Source organism: Podarcis raffonei, chromosome 14 (genome assembly GCF_027172205.1).
Source record: "Podarcis raffonei isolate rPodRaf1 chromosome 14, rPodRaf1.pri, whole genome shotgun sequence".
In the NCBI taxonomy this organism is placed as follows: Eukaryota; Metazoa; Chordata; class Lepidosauria; order Squamata; family Lacertidae; genus Podarcis; species Podarcis raffonei.
Window position 1 is genome coordinate 27,615,249 of NC_070615.1, and position 20,160 is coordinate 27,635,408.

The window sequence follows — 20,160 nt, forward strand, 5'->3', positions numbered from 1 at the left end:
GAAGAGACTCTCACTTGCAAACAGAACAATAAAGAAAAATCCAGCCTTGTGTCTGTTTTGTTCTTTCTGTGATCAACTAGTTGATCCCTTCCTCAAGGGGAGGGCTGTAAAAGTGCCCCCCTTGCCAATCTGTATAACAAACGGATTGGTTTAAAAGCATGCCAGCTCTTCCACAAAGGCTTCTTATTGTAGGATTCTGAGAACAAAAGCTGTGCAAAATGTTGGGAATTGGGAGATATGAAGCAGCTTTGGCTGAATGAGAAAGCCAAGCTTTTTGAATCCCACCATCCCTTACCACTGGTCCTGTTAGCTAGGGATGATGGGAGTTGTAGTCCCAAAACATCTGGAGGGCCAAGTTTGGCCATGCCTGCTCTAAGGCATGGGTAGGCATCTGGGCCAATGATGGTCTGGGAATCAGCGTGTTTTTACACGGGTATAATGTGGGGCCTGCCTGGTGTTTTTACATGGGTAGAATTTAAAATGCATCTCTGGGTTATTTGTGGGGCATAGGAATTCGTTCATTTCCCCCTCTCCCCAATATAGTCTGGCCCCCCACAAAGTCTGAGGGACAGTGGACCGGCTCCCTGCTGAGAAATTTTGCTGACCCCTGCTCTAAGGCTTCCAGAGCATTATACCACATGCCAGCTGAATTTACTAGAAAGACACTCAACCCTTGTGGCGGGGAGGGGGGCAGCAGTGGGGGAAAGCAGCTGATAACCAACAATAGTGTAAAGTAATTGGTCAGAACTCAGCATTTCTTGGCATATGGGTTGAGGCCTCACTGAAATTGCTGAAAGGGAGAGAACAGATTTCAAGTCAGTCACTAAGAGGTGTTTCTGGAAAGCAGAAAAAGAGGAGTTGGGGCGCACAAAGACAAAGCAATGAGCCCAACAACAAGTTATCTAAGGGTGTAAAAGGTACACATGGCCCCCAGTTATGGAACTTGTTTTCCCCACCTTGTTTCAGTTGGTCTGTGTTCAGACAGTAGTTAAAAATTTGTCCGATTGCCTTCAGAGCATAAGTGCAATTGGCCTACCTAACTTATTGCTGGCTGTGATACATTAATTTTTACTGGATTTTGTTGCAAACTGTGATTTTACTCTTGGTTTTAGTGCTGGATTTTTATGATTGTGTGAGCTGCCCTGAGCTCGTGCAAGGGGAATGGTAGGGAATAAAGAAAATCTTAAGAAAAGGAGCATGATTTTGGATAAGGTGAGCAACTGTGCTAGAAAAACAAGATACACAGGGAACTAGGAAAGTGCAGCAACTTGGGTCAAAAACTTTTTCACAGTATCAGACACACATGTAGAGGAGTTGTGTGCTTGAAAATCCATTACAAGATAAATTGCCCCGCTTCTTGGCTCCTATGAACTTCATTCCAGCTTCAATTTTCAGCATAGTGACCCATCACTACCAGTTCTCTGGCACCAAAATCCAGAACAGCTTTAGACAAGAGGGACTGGGAAGGATGCACAGTCAGCAAGGCCACACATGTTCTTTCCACGTTCAATATAGAAGTATCTAAAAGAGAAAACAGGTTTTCATTCATAGGCGTTGCCTTATCGGAGAGGAATGTACACAAAACCCTTAAGGGCAGGTAGGGCTGTGGCTCAGAGGTAGAGCTTCTGCTTGCAGGTTCAATCCCCAATGGCATCTTCAGGTAGGGCTAGGAAAGGCTCCCTGTTTAAAACCCTGAAGAGGCACTAGCAGTCAGTACAGACAACACTGGGCTAGATGGACCAGTGTTCTGACTTGGGGCTCATCCAGACTTCTGCTTGTCCTGCAGCTTTCCCCTGAGAAAACACAATCTTTACCTCTGAATCGGAGCAAACATCAATCGGGTTTTCTACGAATTAATGTTTGCTCCGATTTAGAGCTGGAGAGCTGGTTTTCCAGGGGGGAAACCATCGAAGCAAAAGCAAAACTGTTCAGATCCATACTTTCTAGGCACAGAACAAGTGGAAGTGTGGCCAAGCCCTTGGTCTAAGGCAGCTCCCTATGTTCCTAAGACTCTATTTCACCAGGTGTATCTTGGAATGCTTGAGGCTTTCCTAGAAAATTGGCCTGCTGCACCCTGACCATGAGAAGCAGTTTGAAGGATGGTGCTTCTCTTGATTAAATTAGTTCAATTTATTAAGTGTCTCACTTCACACAAAGGAGTCTCAAGGCAATTTACAGACATAACAGCAGAACAGTATGCATTAAAAATCCATTAAAATGAAACAAATATACAACAGTGTTCTTCCACAAAATCCAGCCGGCAAAATAAACAACCCCATTACCACAAGGCTGAGTACCAAAAATAGATGTCCAAAAGCCAGACCGTTAGCACTGTCCAAATACCTGAGAAAATAAACCCATCTTTGCCTGGTGCTGGAAGGATAACAAAATTGGTGCCAGAGGGGCCTCAGGGGAAGGTATTCTGCAATTGATGGGCCACTACACACAGAGAAAGGCCTCTGATGTTAATCTGAGGGTCTGGCTGGATAGGTTCATATAGGGAAATAGGGTCCTTAAGGTACTGGAACCACAAGCCCTGCAATGCTTTGTGGTTCAAAACCAGCACTTTGGAATTGGGCTCAGAAACAAATGATCAGTCAGTGAACCCAGGCCAGAATTGCTCTATGTTCAAACCAGCCTAGCCCCAACTGGTAGTCTGGCCACTGCATTCTGTACTAGCATCAAACTGTCTTCAAAGGCAGCCCAACATACAACACATTGCAGTAATCTAGAAGTTACGGGAGCTGATGCTGCCAGCCCCAAACCCTATTTTGCCCCATATCCCAGCTGTCTAATGAGAATGAAATTTTAATAATAATAATAATACTCCAGGACGACATAGACACATGTGCATAGGCAGGATGAAGATGTTACAACAAACTCCAAAGAATCTTTTGCATTATAAATCAGATTTTGAAGAAGGGGTGGGGTTTTCATGGTGCCCAAGTAAATCTTGAATATTTATGGCCTGATTGAGTCTAATGAGAGCTGGCAGGGAGGATCCTTTGTGGGCTTTCTATGGATGGAATTGGCGACCTAATTCTTGATATTATTATCCTCAGCCCTGAAGCAAGCCACTAGATGGTGCCAGAGAATCAGCTAAAAATCCCGAAACAGCCATTGAGCCTAGCTATATATTTCTGACTACAACTCCCACCAGCCAGCTGGGGCTGATGGGAACAGTAACCCAAAACATCTGGACAGCACCAAGTTGGCAAAGGTTGGTTTATTATTAATAATAATTTTATTATCTGACCTTCACCCTAAGGTACCAGGGCGGGTTAAAGCCTTAAAAACCATTTAAACAACCCAGAAGTATAAAATTAGGTGAGTCCTAAAAACACACCACAGGTACCAAAAGTCACAGGAAAGTGTGTCTTTGGCATTCTCCAGAAGCTGTATAATGAAGGTGCCAGACAAACCACTGTGGGGAGGGCATTCCACAGCTGAGGGGCCACCACAGAGAAGGCAATCTCTTGGGCCGCCGCCGCCACCACCCTATGCCTCTAAAGGCAGAGGAGTTACCAAAAGGGCATCTTCTGCAGATCTTAGCATCTGAGAGAGTCTGTAGCAAAGGAGGTGGTTTCAGAGACTAAAGAGGAATACTTTACCCATCCATGCCCCACGAGGGGCCCCAGGAATTTTTGACAATCCAGTACAGAAGGCCATTCTCCTCTCCATAGCCTACAGCCAGGACAGCATGATTGACTTTGTCTGGAGTTTTCTCACAGTGTTTGCTGTAGAAAGAAAATGATTTTTAAAAAAATATTTACTGTGTGTTGAATATGGAACCTACTGTCCAAGAAACCTACTCTTGCAGAATCCATGAGAGGAGGGGGCCATGCAGTTTCTGCTTAAAACCCTCCCATGAAAGAGAGCCCACCACCTTTGAAGACAGCCTCTTGCGCTGCCCAGCAGCTCAGACCATCAAGACTGAGGCTTCCTAGTGTTCAATCTCAGTACTTGTTCTTGCAATTTGACCCAGGAAAGGCAGGTGGATGCTTGACCCTGATGGCTTCAGCAGTCTCCAGGTGAGGTCATCTGACCAAGTCAGAACAGACTGAAGTAACCCAGATAAGAGAGCAGATGAAAAGTCAAGCATCTTTTCCTGCTCTCCCTTCTTTGCTCGACAAAGATTGAGTCCTGGTGGTGCAACCACACAAATGCTAACATGCCCTGAAAGATGCAAGATGAGCTACGGGGCCATGACAATGACCCTTGGCATTATCTATAAACCAGTCCCATTACACACACACACACACACACACACACACAGAGAGAGAGAGAGAGAGAGAGAGAGAGAGAGAGAGACTGCCTTGTTCATGGCTCAATATATTCACCTGGTGTAAACACCCTTCGTGTATAACATAAAGTCGTCTGTCACTTCAAAGGCAAAGCTCAATGGATTGTACCTCCCCACAGCTTCCACCATGCCTTGCTCATCATTCTGGAAGGAGAAAGTCATAGGAGCATAAGAAGAGCCTGCTGGATCAGGCCAGGGGCACATCTAGTCCAATATCCTGTTATCACATAAGACAACCAGATTCCTGTGGGAAACCCACAAGCAGGATTTGAGAACAAGAGCACCCTTCCCTCTAGCGCAGTGGTTCTCAACCTGTGGGTCCCCAGATGTTGTTGGACTACAACTCCCATCATCCCTGAGCTCTGGCCTTGCTAGCTAGGGGTGATCGGAGTTGTAGTCCAACAACATCAGCGGACCCACAGGTTGAGAAAGGCTGCTCTAGCAGAGCTTAATATGCAATGCTTGGCCCTGGCTAAGCAAAGGCTGAGGAGGAACTCCCCAGGACACAAAGCAAACAGTGGTGAGACTCAGGACCCATTCCTTAAGGGCCAGAGAAGATGCGCAAAGTGGGAAAGTACTAGCTATCCGCCACCCACAGCCAGGTGTTTTCTGTTTACTGTTACCCCTCTTTCTAAGAAGGGGCTGGACAAGTTCGAACGTCCAGTAGAAGTTCAGTTACATTTTATTTTCACCTCTTGGGAAAAGCAAAACGCATGGCAGGAGGAGTCACTCACCAGCGTAATGTTAACGACTTTTTTGACGAATGCAATGGCCTTCTGACCTTGGAATTTGCAGGTCCCGTTCTGTGAATGAGACAAGGGAGGCCCATTAGAGATGGCTCATTGCGGAGGGCAGTGCCTGCCCTCTTCTACGCTGCAATTCTAATCCCAGCAACAATACCTGTGCAGTGTATGGATAGTCATCCTCCCCCATCAGCCCTTTGTTGTACAGGATGTATTCAAACGCCTGGCTAGGGAGTCCCCTGGGGAGGCAGAGACACAACAGCACAAATCAGCCTGCTCATTCTGAGTTATTCTCTTGCTGTGGAGATTGTGGAAGGTTGTGGGAAGGGGGGTGCAGGGGATGGAACACTGAGTTTGAAGGTATTACTATGATAAGGAAGGGCTGAGATTACTCAGAAGATGCTGCCACTTGCGTATCTATTTCATAAAAATTATATGCAGCTAGATTGTGAAAATCCCCAAAGCAGTTTACAGAAAAGACGAAACCGCAAGACTATCACTTAGAAAAATTAACAATAATTTAACACTTTCAGGAAGTTAAAATACAAAGAGACTAAAAAACAGATTAAAACTTGCATCAATGTTTTAAATGTCTAAATAGGCTGATCTAAACAAAAATGTTTTCAGCTGGCACCGAAAAATGTCCAATGATATCAAGAGGCAGGGAGTTCCAAAGTGTAGGTGCTGGCACACTAAAAGAATGAATATTACAAATGCAGAACAAGTTACTTGGCACCAGTGTCAGTTCTGCAAACCAAAGCAGTTGAGTGGGTGTATATGAGGTAAGGTGATAACGCATGTAAACTTGTACTAACTTGTTAAGGGCTTTATCTACTAACAATAACACCTTGAACTTACCCACTACATCCATGGTTGTTGAAGGCCTGAGCACAGTCAACCAGCTGCTGTTCAGCCTGGGGGAGGGAGACACTCCTGCATTCATTTATAATTTTATTTGTGTACTGCCTTTTCACACAAAAAATTAATAAATATGCTCATAACAGCTTGCAGCAAACAGGAATGCATTTCAAAATCAAAGAAGTGCAAAAACAATGTTATAGTAACATAATAAAACAGCACAGTAGCAAATATAGGTAAAGGTAAAGGTACCCCTGACCATTAGGTCCAGTCGTGACCGACTCTGGGGTTGCGGCGCTCATTTCGCTCTATGGGCCAAGGGAGCCAGCGTTTGTCCGCAGACAGCTTCCGGGTCATGTGGCCAGCATGACTAAGCCGCTTCTGGTGAACCAGAGCAGCGCACTCAAACGCCATTTACCTTCCCGCCGGAGCGGTACCTATTTATCTACTTGCACTTTGACATGCTTTCGAACTGCTAGGTTGGCAGGAGCAGGGACCGAGCAACGGGAGCTCACCCCGTCGCGGGGATTCGAACCGCCAACCTTCTGATCAGCAAGTCCTATGCTCTGTGGTTTAACCCACAGCGCCACCCACGTCCCTCAAATATAAGAACATACAAAAAAATTTCAGTACTATAAATTCACAACGTGTGACTGGAAAGTTCGGTGAATGGTCACAGAAATCTGACAGCGAGAAATATTCAAACATACAATCGGCATTGGAAACCCATGAAATGCTCACAATTGTGTACGGAGATGGAGCTATAACTCGAAAGATGGTGTATGAGTGGTTTAAGTGTTTCTGTGAAGGACGGCAAACCACTGAAGATGACCCTCAGTCTGGCAGACCGTCGACAAGCAGAACGGCGGCAACGATAGAGTTCATGAGTTATTGATATGGCATCGGCATTTCTCCGTCCAAATGATGACATGTTCCACATGAAATCATTACTGAGTTGTCCCACCCTCCATATTCTCCCAATCTGGCCCCACTGGATTTCTCTCTTTTTCCAAAACTGAAATCTGCACTGAAAGGGCACAGATTTCCCAACATTTCACATGTCCAAGCTGCTGTGACGAGGGAACTGAAAGCAGTACAAAAAGAGGAATCATAGAATCATAGAGTTGGAAGAGACCACAAGGGCCATCGAGTCCAACCCCCTGCCAAGCAGGAAACACCATCAGAGCACTCCTGACATATGGTTGTCAAGCCTCTGCTTAAAGACCTCCAAAGAAGGAGACTTCTCCAGAAGTTTCCAACGAACGTTGTCAATGGTGCATTGTATCAGAGGGGGGCTACTTTGAAGGCCTGTAAGGTTGTAGGTTCAAATATTTCTTGCTGTCCGATTTCTGTGACCATTCACCGAACTTTTCGGTCACACCTTATAGAAAGATTACATTAACTACAGCCTGAGAAGGGTTTCTTCAATCCCTGGTTTCCAGGTAAATTGGCCTGCACCTAAAAGTAGGAAGTGGAAGCCTGTCCCTTCTAAAACCTGCATTCAATTAATCTAGGCATAGGCAAACTCGGCCCTCCAGATGTTTTTCTTGCTCAGGGAGATTTGTCCACAGCCAGAGGGAGGCTCCCGAAAGGGAACAGGCATTACAAGTTAGAGAATTAACTGTTAATTAACTTGTAACGCCTGCCTCTGGCTGTGGACAAATCTCCTTGAGCAAGACCTTCAGCTTTTTGGCTATGTGTTCCTGCATGTACATGAGCTTTGCTGCTTTCAGCTACTTTAAATGCATGTTGAGCTTCTGACATTCCCTTTTTGCTGCCGTGGATGCCCAGTTCTTTTGTCTCCACTTGGTTCTGAAGAGGCAATCCACTTTTTCTTAACCCGGATGTGGCCTAGACTTTCATGAGGTTAACACAGGCCACACAGACATGGAACAGAGGGAACCAGAAAGGCCAGAGTTCAACAAGGCCAGAGTTCAACAAGGCCAGAGTTCAACAGGGGAGCCTTACCAGGTCCAGTAGCTTTCCTGTTGCGATGGCAATAGCAGACTCCAAGCACCCAGTGGTTGAGAAAGTCCAGCAACTGCCACAGGGACCCTTGAGGAGGAGGGAGAAGTCAGATGGATGGAAGAAAGGAAAGAAGACGACTGGTTGACTGAGTTTACTTATATGGCGCTTTTCCACAATAAGTTGCACCCAAAGCAGCTTACAGCAAACATTCAGAACATCAAAATACAGCTCATTGGACATATAAATATACAACATACAGAGCATGTCAGTAAATTCAAAAATGACAAGAAGGAAGGGGAAGGCATGAGAAAAAGCAACAGCTCTCTTCCCACAGGTAAAGGAAGGCACGGTGGCTTGGTTCACACCTAACTCTAAACCATGGTTTGTTCAACAAACCAAAAGCTGTGCCACACATAGTCAAACAAACCACGGTTTGTTCCTCACAGCTTGTTTTCCAGCAACTTGTGCCTTTGTAGTTTGGTGAGCATCTGGGGTGGGGGAGCCAAACAAACCATAGTTAAGGAAAGGGGCTAAGTTCGCATGTAACACCAAGCCCAAGGTTAACCCCTTAAGGCTTAAGTTGACATCAAACCATGGCTTCAGGTCGTAGTTTGTTGGCAGTAGAGAAACTATAGTTCACACATAACACTGAGTCGTGGGTTAATAAACTGTTTTAATGTTATGTGCAAACCAAGTTTATATCTGTAGCACTATCCCTATCGGCAAAATCCTTAGGAAAACATAAGCCCACAACTGGAATTACATTTAAAACCCTTTTGGGCCTCCAGTGGAAACATATTTTCAATTGCTCTGTGGGACCAACAGTTGAGGGGCGGGGGAGTGGCCTTCAGGATCAGTTCCTTACCTGATTTTTCACAGGTGTCACAAAATTTCCTTTCTTCCTCCAGTCTATGGTTTTTGGACAGGCCCCACCACGGCTGATGAAGTTGCCAATGGTGGCTGAGCAGTTCTGGAAACAACAAGAGAGCCCCTCACTCAGCTGGCAGCTGACGTTCCCCAGACACAGAAACCCCTGAGCCACAAGTGGTGAGCATTGCCAGGTTGGTTGGCCACAATCCGCTGTGGCACATCAAATAAGAACGGGGGCTTGGAGGCCAGTGGAGTCTCTGGCTCAATTGCTACCTCTGCAAGTCACCATCTCCCACCTGCAGCCTCACATCTGCTGAAGGAGCAAAATAGTATCAGACACCACCACCAACATGAGTTCACCATATGACGCTTGGCAACCCTTCTCCATATATTTTCCCTTATTTTTATTACAGTATTCTCTTATTATTCTTTTTATTATATTCCATAGAAGGGACTACACTCATTATATGTAAAATAATCCTACTGGGAATTGCAACAATGACTTGAGAGTAAAATTCACAAGTAAGTTGGCTAGCCTGTTTTAAGAAAATATTTTTTTCCGATTCCATGGTTTACAAAAATATTTTTCACTTTCAATGCATTACAGAGCAGAAATAAGGCAATGAAATAAAACTGCTCAAGTCCCTATTTTTGAAAAAACAAAACACAACCCCAGCATTTTATTGCTTACAGGAAAGTATTTTTAAAGCCTCTATTTAAAACACGCTCTCTTCCTCCTCCAGACTTTGTGTGTTTCCAGGATGTCTTATTTTTAGACGGTTAGAGCTCTATTTTCAGAACCTGAATGCAATTTGGGTAATAATAATGTGTTCACAAAATGCAGTACTCCATATTTAAAATGTGGCATGCGGAGGTGAAGGAACCTCCTGAAATGCCCCCTGGGAGCTGGGTCCTTGCTAATCCAGCATCACCTTTAATTTCAGGCTTGAGATAGTATAAGTGAATCACTATGACTGTTATGTACTGAAGTTCTCACCCTGGGCCAGCAGGGGGATACTGTAGATAGTTTTCACTCAGGTCCACATATGCAAATAAGGGATTGAAAGTGACATTCAGTGATTGGATAGTTACAGAAAGTGGTTACTGTTGCGTTCTAGTGGAGCTCTATATAAGCACGCTGGCTGAACCCTTCAGTTCAGTTCAGTTCTGACCTGTGAATAAACAAGAGCTTTTTGATCACTGTGTCGTCGGATAGGTTCACCCACAACTTAACACTGACCACCTGAAAAGGGGCCATATAAATACTAAGTCCAATGTTTATCCTTCAGAAAGAGAGGTGTAAAAACTCAAGTCTTTTAACACATACTGTACACTTTGGAACTCCCTGCCAATTGACAGGGAGGAGCCTTTGCTGTAATTTTTTATTTAGGAAAGCCTATCCAGGTATGCTGAATGTTGATCTGTGTTCTAATTTGTGTTTAGTTTATCCCTGATAATTTTAATTTACTGAATGCTTTAAATAGTCATTTTAACTGTCTATATATGAATTTTATGAAATTAAAAAATTAAATACAACACGCACACACACACACTATTGTTCCAGCTGTGACAGGTAAATTTTAAGCTCTGTTATATCTTCTAGAGCTTCGCACCAAACTGAATGTTCTTCCTTCCTTTTTCTTTAGGACAATGTGTTTCTCCCGCTCTTCTGAGAATTTATTCTTTCTATACGGTTGTGAAAGTAGAAGAGCACAGTCTTCTTTTTGGCGATCACTTGTAGCCAAGTAAGATTGTCTTCCATAAACACGGTTTTAACAATGAGTCCGTAAGTGACTGTGGAGGCCAATTCTGATTCCACACGTCCTTCGACAGTGGGGACATAGGTTTCCGGGCGGGAGTTGATCACAGTGTGGATTGCCAAGCGTGCCTTCCTCTTAGCGTGTTTCTCCCTTGTGTCCTGAGTTTGAGCATCTTCAAAGCCCATGACGCCTTTGGTAAAGGCTGTTCTCCAACTGGAGCGCTCGCAGGCCAGCGTTTCCCAGTTGTCGGTGTGTGTTTATACTACATTTTTAAAGATTTGCCTTGAGAGAGTCTTTAAACCTCTTTTGTTGAACACCAGCATTACGCGTTCCATTTTTAAGTTCAGAATAGAGTAGTTGCTTTGGAAGGCAATAATTAGGCATCCGTACAACATGACCAGTCCAACGAAGTTGATGTTGAAGAATCACTGCTTCGACGCTGGTGCAAAAGGCACAAGTTAGGACCTATTAAGCCCAATTTGGCTTGGGCCCAAGCTGTCTGAAGGATCATCTTCTCCCATACGAAGCTGCCTGGGCTCTGAGATCTTTGGAGGAGGACTTTCCCTTAGGCATGCTTGGTGGTGACATGGGAGAGGGCTCTGTCAGTGACTGCTCCCAGGCTTTTGAACTCCTTTCTTAGGGAAATTAGACTGGCTTCCTCCTTGTTGCCATTCCGCCAGCAGGGGAAGACTATTTTATTTTGACAGGCTTTGGTAAAGGGCTGCTTTTAAAAGGAAAGGGGTTTAATACACTCGTACCTTGGAAGTCAAACAGAATCCGTTCCGGAAGTCCATTCAACTTCCAAAACATTCAGAAACCAAAGCACAGCTTCTTATTGGCTGCAGGAATCTCCTGCAGCCAATCGGAAGCCGCAGAAGCCCCGTCGGACGTTCGGCTTCCAAAAATAGTTCGCAAACTAGAACAGTCACTTCCAGGTTTGCTGTGTTCAGGAGCCAAAACGTTTGACTTGCAACGCGTTCGGGATCCAAGGTATGACTGTATTGCTGTGCTGTTTATACTATTTGCATTTTTGTATATTTGTTTTTTATACATTTTTAATTCTTTCGGAGTTGAATTGCTTTTTAACCATTATCTGTTATATGTTTTTAGCTTTTGGCGTTTTATCTGTGTTGCTTTAATTTGGGTATGCCACCTGGAGTCCCATTCTGGGGCAAAGGAAGGATATAAATAAATAAACATAATAATGAGAACTACGACAATACATTTATGTTGGTATGCTGCAGTGCATTGCTTGCTGTGAAACTGAATCTCCACCCCCACCCCTCCCGCCACCTGCTGCAATAAACAATGCACTGGCATTCAATCCCGGGCTTTGTGTGTGGGTCTGGCTTCCTGGATTTTGAACTTTCTTAGATGCATTCTCTGGGGCCAAGGCACACAGGGTAACCCATGTAAGGATTCCTCTCTTGCACAAGCATGCTTAAGGGTTACGTGTGAAGGACGTGCACCTGTGACTTCCGAAAGACATGTGCAATAGAGAACATGGCAAGGACGCAGGCCCAGGGTTGCATGGTGAGCCCCCAAAGGTTCCTTGTATGATGGGGTGGGGTGGGGTGGTGAGGTAAATGGCAGGAAGGCGCAAGCATTTACCTGGGGTTCGTGCCACAGATACTTTTTCCTGAATTCAGCAAATGTCATGTCGGCAAACTGGTTCAGACCCACTGAGGAAAGAAGGAGAGAGAGAAGATCGAGTTGTGAAGCCAGATCTGCCGTCGACCTTGCCCTCTTTTAAAAGGTATCTCAAGAGCAGGGTCCGTACTTTGGAAGGTATGATTCGCAGCATTGTGCTTCTCAATCTTCTGCTTGTTACTAAGGAAGATCTGAAAGCGCCGCTGATACTCCTCCAGGCCGTACTGCTTGTTGTTCTGTGGGAGAGAGGAAGGACACAGCAGCTGCAGGACGCAGAAGTGAAAGTGCAACCCTGGGCAGATTTAGAACAGAGAAGTGCCTCCCCCTCCCTTGCTCACAAACCGCACCTTCTTTGGAAGTCCCCCACCCCACTTCAATCTGAAGTATCCATTTCAGTCATGGAACTGAGACATGGGAACTGGTGGCTGATAAGAGACCAAGGCATAAGCTGCCTGCTGTGATGCAGGTGGTGAACCTGCAGCTCTTCAGGCGTCATTTATTCCATTTAGTACCACTACTACTATGTATGGAAGTGAGAGCTGGACCATAAAGAAGGCTGATCGCTGAAGAATTGATGCTTTTGAATTATGGTGCTGGAAGAGACTCTTGAGAATCCCATAGACTGTAAGAAGATCAAACCTATCCATTCTGAAGGAAATCAGCCCTGAGTGCTCACTGGAAGGACAGATCCTGAAGCTGAGGCTCCAATACTTTGGCCACCTCATGAGAAGAGAAGACTCCCTGGAAAAGACCCTGATGTTAGGAAAGATTGAGGACACAAGGAGAAGGGGATGACAGAGGACGAATGGATGGACAGTGTTCTCGAAGCTACCAGCATGAGTTTGACCAAACTGTGGGAGGCAGTGGAAGACAGGAGTGCCTGGCGTGTTCTGGTCCATGGGGTCACGAAGAGTCGGACACGACTAAACAACAACAACCACTACTACTACTATTATTAAATTTCTATACTGTCCTTCATCCAAAGATCACAGGGCAGATTGCAATATAAAAACCATAATAACAAACAAAACCATAACCCCGCCCCAACCCAGTTTAAAAGGCCACTGATTGCCTGAGCTGGTCCTGTAATGAACAATTCTTTGGCACGGGGTCCTCTTGGCCACATGCTCAAAAAATCTAAAATTTCAGTTTTTATTGCATGGCTATATGTATGACTCTAGATATATTTTTTATGAACAACAGTATATCCTAAGTATTTATTATTATTAATAAATACTACTACTACTACTACTACTAATAATAATAATAAAGAGAGATGCTCAGAAACCAGTTTGTCATCATTTCAGACCTAGCAACTGGCTCACTGGGGCTGCATGGCTTTGCACCTTTGTTTCCAGGCAGGCAGGCACCTGTGTGGAAAAAAACCCACACAGCTCAGGCCACCCTCCCTGGGGAATTGAATAGGAAGGGTGAGGTGCTTCCTGGAGGGAAGGAAATGAGCTGCCTTTTACTGCATGTTGAAAGGTGACAAAAGGAGGTGGCTGTTTGGAAGACAGTTATGCAAAATGCTGACTCTTGTGGAGATATTTCCCATTAGTTCCAATTTAATTCAAAGTGACTCTCTGAATCCAGCACTTTTTGAGAAAGACCTAAAAAATCCCTTGGGAGGGAGGGAGACGAAGGCGGCACTTGCTCTCTTCCCTCCCACTCTCCCTTGAAAGTCAGCAGGAAAGTCCCTTCCAGTGGAACCAGGCCAAGGGAAAGTGAAACAGGCCTTGAGCATAGGGGGTTATACCTAACTTTGGGGGAGTGGCGGCTTATGAATGGGCAGGAGGGCCTTACCTGAGACATCCATGTCTTGAAGAGAAATTCCTCTGTTGAGGGAAGAAGAAAAACACAAAATGAGAGACTTTAAAAAAAGAAAGGGCAGATCCGCACCATACATTTAATGCACATCCAACTCCCCATTAAGCCACCGAACGTCTCCCAAAGAATCCTGGGAATGGTAGTTTCCCCTTCACAGAGCTATAGGCTGTAACAGCCTTAACAAATGACAGTTCCCTGAAGTCTTTGGCGGAAGTCATCTGCTTTCAGTGTGAGCTGGATGTGTATTAAATGCTACCCTAAGCTACTAATTAGCAAGATTCTGTTTCACATCTTATTATTAGCATTTACAGGCTGAGTCCTTTAAAAGAGGCCCGGTGGATACAGAGTACAGTGGTACCTCGGGTTACAGACGCTTCAGGTCTGCTAACCCAGAAATAGTAACTTGGGTTAACTTTGCTTCAGGATGAGAACAGAAATCGTGTGGCAGTGGTGCAGCGGCTGCGGGAGACCCCATTACCTAAAGTGCTGCCTCAGATTAAGAACAGTTTCAGGTTAAGAACGGACCTCCAGAATGAATTAACTTTTTAACCCGAGGTACCACTGTACCGTACACATGTTCCACGTGGCCTCTTTTAAAAGACTCACCCTGTATATCCTGCCTATCCTGCAAGGAGCTCAAAATAGCAGGCATAACTACTTTATCCTCACAACAACCCTATGAGGTCGGTCAGGCCCAAGGTCACCTAGTGAGCTTCATGGCTGTGCGGGGATTTGAACCCTGCTCACACAGGTCCCTAGTCCGACACTCTAACCACTACACCGCACATTATGCACAGAAGCAAGCTGCGCCTCCGCACACCCCTCGCCCAGGACGATGGTGACCACCCACCCAAGTTCCTGCCATCCCAGCCAGTGAAGGGAGGCAGAGGAGATAATAGTATAATAACGAACAATCCCTTATTTATTAAATTTGTATACCGCCCTTCATCCGGAGATCTCAGGGGGGTTCACAGCATAAACTACAAGATAAAAACACAAAACTCTGAGCGGGGGGAGGCAGGCGCACTTTGACTGCTCTCCCACTAGTCGCCTCCATTTTTCTGTGGGCGCCTGAGGACACGCGCACTCCTGGCCAAACCCTCCGAGGGCGAAGTAGTGAAAGCGAAAGGAATGTGGCGTGGGGAGAAACGGGGCCAGGCGCAGAGGCTCCTGCGCCCCCGCTTTTCTTTCTCTCCCCCCCCCCCATAGAGGTGCGCTTCTTGCGCCAGCCGCCCCCTTCGGAGCCCCCCACAAATCGTCACCGGCTCCTCCCCCTCCTCCTCTCGGGGGAGGGGTCCTGGCTCCCTCTCTCGTGCCCCCCACCCCCGCTCGCTCTCCGCCGTACCTTCCTGGGGGCTGACTAGGCAGGAGCCGAGCGCGGAGAAAACGGCAAACAGGAACAGCGGCAGCAGCTGCGCCCGCATCTCGCCCGCGGTGGAGACGGCCGGAGTCGGACTGCGAGCCTCGGGACGCCGGCGGGCAGGAGGAGGAGCAGCAGCAGCAGCGGTGGCCGCCTCCGGGGAGGGCAGAGAGGGAGGAGAGGCCGGCCCCTTCCAGCCCGTGGCCGGGGAAGGCGAGAGGCGCACTCTGCCCGCGCTCAGAAGCCACGCCGCCGCTCTCCCAACGAAGAGCAGGTGCTTCCAAGGAGGCTGTCAAGAAGGAGTTTCTTTCTCTTTCTTTCTTTCTTTCTTTCTTTCTTTCTTTCTTTCTTTCTTTCTCATCCAGCATTCTTCTTCAAAGAGCTCAAGGTGGCGGACCTGCTTCTCCCCAATCTCATTTAATCCCCACGTGGCGCATACGCAGCGCAAAGTTAAACTCTGGAACTCCCTGGAGGCAGTGATGGCCATTAACTTGGAGGCCTTTAAAAGAGGATTGGACAAATTCATTGGGGGGGGAGAGCTATTGATGGCTGCTGTGCTGTGCCTTCATAGTTGGAGGCAGCAATTCTTTTGAATACCAGTCACTGGAAACCACAGAAGTGGAGAGTTCTCTTGTGCTCAGATCCTGTTCACAGGTTTCCCACAGACATCTGCTTGGCCATTGTGGAAGACGGATGCTGAACCAGCTAGCCAACTGGCCTGATCCAGCAGCCTCTTCTTATGTTCACAGCACCCCTGGGAGAGGGCTTTTTTTTTCCAGGGGGAACTAGCCAGAACAGTTCCCATGCTGTTGCCATTCTAAGTGAACGAGGGAGGTGTTCATGGTGAGTTCCGGCACCTCTTTGTCCATAAAAATAGCACTTCCTATGACGTAGGTTAGGCTGGGAAATGCAGTGCCTGCCCCCATGAACTTAATGGACGAGTGGTGATTTAAACCCTGGTCCATGACTCTCACCACTACACCACACTGCATTTCAGTGGTGGGGGCAGAAGCAGAGTGAGAGCCCAATTGGACCAGTTGTTTTCAAGCTTGGACTCCCTCCCTGTTTTCTTCTACTACTCCTGCCCCAGCTTACCTCCAGCCTGCCCCAACCTGTTGACCTCACGGTGTTTGGAACTGCAAGTCGCATCAACCCAGCCAGGACCAAAAGGTTAGAGCAGAGGCCTCCTTGCCTCTCCCATTGGGATTGATCCCAGTCAAAGGATTCATCTCAATCAAAGACCCCTTATGCACGGAAAATCCCAGGTATAGCCCCCCCTCCAGCCCCTCTGTTGGGCCCCTGGAACTCTCCGCAGGCCACATTCCTTCAAACCTCAAGTGTTTTTGGTGGGATGGAACATGTGTCTTTGAATTCTGATATCAACCATCTCAGACTCTTTGATGATCAGCAGGTGAGGCCTCGCTGGTGGTGCCATCTGGTTGGCGTTGACCTGGGACAGGGCCTTTTCTGTAGTGGCTCCATTTGTGGAATGCCTTCCCTGGCAAGATTGCATCTGCCAGCATCATTATTGACTTTGAGAAGGAATTTAAATGCATTCATATTTACCCAGGTGAATGTAGTGGCTGAAGGACACTGGTCCTGCTACCCTGAGATCATCCGTTGAGATAGTGGGTGGAATTCACCTAACAAACTTGAGTGAAATGGCTTCTGCTTATGCAATAGAGCTTTCCCTCCCCCCAAAAAAAAATGACTTGAGGGGCAGCTTGCGAGAACCTCCAGAACAGTACATGGCAGAAGGGGGACAGTTCCCTCTAGCAACCTGACATGCTTATGCAGGCAGAACATTTGTAAGCACAATGTTGAATTCCACCCATAGTTTCTAAATTTTTAGGATGTTTTTAGATTTTTAATCACACACACACAGCCATAATTCTTTTTATATCACATCTTTTTCTCCAAGGAGCTCAAGGTGATGTAGATGGCTCCTCCCCACCTCATTTAATCCCCACAACCAACCCTGTGTGGAAGGTTAGGCTGACAGGCAGTGACTGGCCGAAGGTCACCCAGTGAGTATCATGGTCAAGTGGGGATTTGAACTCTGGTCTCCCAGGTTGTAGCCCGATGCTCTAACCACTACACCATGCTTGCTCTCAAACCACACACACAAACAATTGCTGTGTCTGCTGCCCTGGGCTCCTTCAGGAGGAAGGGCAGGATATAAATGGAGTAATTAAAATGAGCAATAAAATAAACAATGCCTCTTGCTTATCTGGATGGAAGACAGAGAGGGATGTGCAAGTGTGTGCAGAAAGTGGGCTAGCGAAGGAAGGAAATATTTCCATTAATTGCACCACCCACTTTTGCCTCTGGCCCCGCCCACTTCTTGGCTGAGACCCTTGGAAGGTTACCCATAAGGCAGTGGTATTCAACCAGGCTGCTGTGGCACCCTGGGGTGCCACAGGCAACACTGGCCTCTGCCCCTCTTTCTTTCCTTCCCTCCCTCCTCTGATGCCCTCTCATGTCTCTGCCTTCCAAAGGCTTGCACAGCGGTTTGTTGCAGCAGCCCTGGCTACAAGCTCTGTGGGTGAATTGTGCCTCTGGGGCTGGCCAGGGGGTGCTGGTTGCCAGGAGCTGAGGTGGCCTTGGAGTAAGCAAGCAGATGGGCAAGGGAGCCCAGCCAGCCAGTCCGCCAGCCCTTGCTGTTGGGAATGGGCTGACAAGTCTCAGGCCCCTGTGGGGCAGTATGAGGAGGCATGTTTCTTTGGGGCAGGGAAGGGCAGCTCAGAGACCAGGGGCAGAAGCAGCGGCTGCCCAGAGGACTTTCAAGGAGAGGGGAGAAGAGAGGAGGTTGAGGTAACACTCCATAAGGGAGGATGTTGAAGAAAGGATGAGAAGCTGTCAGCTCTGCTGGCAAGGGGTGGCATAACTGGGCTTCTGAGCCCCACAGGGCTGCCACAGAAAGAATGCAGTTGGTCAAGGAAGTCATGGACTCAAAAAGGTTGAAAACCTCTGCCATAAGGAAATATGGCCCCCAGCTTTGCTGCATGGCTGGTAACTGGTGATTGATAGGTTACAACAGTTACTGCTCCCTGTCTTCCCATAGAGTTCCTGCAGACCGTCCTCCTCTCAGGTGACCTTCTGCTTAGCCATATTTTGGGGGTCTTAACCAGGCTTTTCTGATGAACTAGGCAAGATCCCCTGCTTAAACTTGCCCATCCCAAACAGCTCCCCCTGATGGGTCCAAAATACACCTTTGCAAAGCCACTGTTCACCCTGAGATAGAATAGATTTATTAGCAAGAGGTAATCAGGAAACATATATTTTTACAAAAATGGAATTTTTTTCCTTTTCCCAAACAAACAAGCTGTAAGTTGAAATATTTTAGGTCTTGAAAGAGAATTCTCATACCAATGGGTATTGCTTACAGCAAAAGGTTTTGTTTTGTTTTTTCTTCTTCTGGTTTTTCCGTTACTGTGGAGCATGCCTGCCACTCAAAAATTCACCTGGGCTTATATCCTGTACAATGTAAAAAATACGTGATAATATTCACAGAATAAGCAGTACATTACTGTAGTCCTGCTAGCAAGTGGTTAGACAGGATTACAGTATATGTAATAAAAACACTTGGCCATTCCCCTCCCCCCCTCCCCTCCCCTCTCTAATTCTACATTATGTTACTAAGAAGAGTCACTAAAGTCTACAGACGGAGGAGCGAAATTCACACAGAGCCTCTCAGGAGGGTGATGAAGCAGGAATTTTCAAAGATATGGTTGGTCTCTGTCTGTCTTCCTCTTGTGGCTGGCCCAAGCCACCTGGGTGCCTGAGGCAGGAAACCCAAATGGTGGTTGTCTCCTCCCTGCCCTGCTTCCCTACCCATTTATGTGGGGACAGACAGCACCCCACAAAGAGAGTCATCTTGCACCAAGAGTACCTGTTCCCCAGGGGAGACCTGTCTGCCTGTCTCCTTCCTACTCTGTCACCCAAACCCTACTCTGCTCCACCTTGGCCTCATTGAAGAGAGCCACCATCTTTCCACTATCAAGCCTGCTTTGCCCAGTTGACCACCAGCGGGTCAGATTCTCCTTCAAGCCTCTCTTATCTCCTTGGCAACAGGAGGTCAGAGTCCCCTTGGCTCTCTCTGCTCCTGCCGCTGCTCAGTGAAATGCGTCCTCAAGAATTTGCTTTCCCTTATTACATGACTTGTATTGGGGGACTTAGCGGTTGCCATCCGAAATGACTCGGAGTGAGTGTGTGTGTTCCGTAGCCCCCCTCCCGGCAAAATGGAAGGCCGTGCCCAGATTGCAGAGGCCTGGAAAGCAGGCAGCTGTTCCTCAGGTAAGGAGGGGCTCCCTTGTGCAATGCCCCACATGCCCCCATGGGTGGCTTTCCCGGCTGCCACCCCCTCCGTCCCTCCCCCCGCCCCCAGTGCACGCACGCAAAGAATCAACAACAAAGAGAACATAGCTGAATAGGAACCAGGACTGCAGTCAACAAAGTGGTCTATGCCGGACTCCCCAGGACAAACGGTGGCTAGTCAGATTCTAAGGACAAGGAGAGGGGTGGTGGTGGTGGTGGGGTCTTGGAGAAGCACATACGAGGAAGTCAACTGAGGGTTCCCAAAAGAAACAAACAGCTGCTATGTACAATATGGTACATGGTGTACAGGGAAGGGCCCCCAGGGGGCTGCTGCCACTCTGGACTCAGGTGGGCAGCTTTGGCTCTATCTGGAGCGAGGCCTCGTAAAGACCCTCCTCGTCCATCACAAAGGACTGGTCCAGGAGGTACTGGGTGACCTGGAAGAGAAACAAAACAGAGAGAGGGTGAAGGAAAGGGAGGCAGCGAGGGGTCAATGCTGCTCCC

The 20,160-nt window shown here is 47.0% G+C and overlaps 2 protein-coding genes across 2 annotated transcripts in view; both read right to left on the reverse strand.

Annotated features, from left to right (window-relative positions):
• Positions 1-473: 473 nt before the first annotated feature.
• CTSH (cathepsin H) lies at positions 474-15,471 on the reverse strand. Its single transcript, XM_053364964.1, has 12 exons — positions 15,325-15,471; positions 13,956-13,987; positions 12,283-12,388; positions 12,114-12,184; positions 8,738-8,842; positions 7,873-7,959; positions 5,905-5,960; positions 5,204-5,285; positions 5,038-5,106; positions 4,341-4,447; positions 3,612-3,737; positions 474-1,521 (listed from the first exon to the last, which is right to left on the reverse strand). The coding sequence occupies exons 1-12, from the start codon at positions 15,401-15,403 to the stop codon at positions 1,446-1,448; spliced, it is 996 nt and encodes a 331-aa protein (XP_053220939.1). The 5' UTR covers positions 15,404-15,471; the 3' UTR covers positions 474-1,445.
• Positions 15,472-18,567: 3,096 nt separating this feature from the next.
• RASGRF1 (Ras protein specific guanine nucleotide releasing factor 1) overlaps positions 18,568-20,160 on the reverse strand; it is a 59,659-nt gene continuing 58,066 nt past the window's right edge. Inside the window, exon 27 of the mRNA XM_053364935.1 lies at positions 18,568-20,093. Within this exon, the coding sequence (XP_053220910.1) occupies positions 20,001-20,093 (93 nt within the window). The 3' untranslated portion in view covers positions 18,568-20,000. The remainder of the gene's footprint in view (positions 20,094-20,160) is intronic.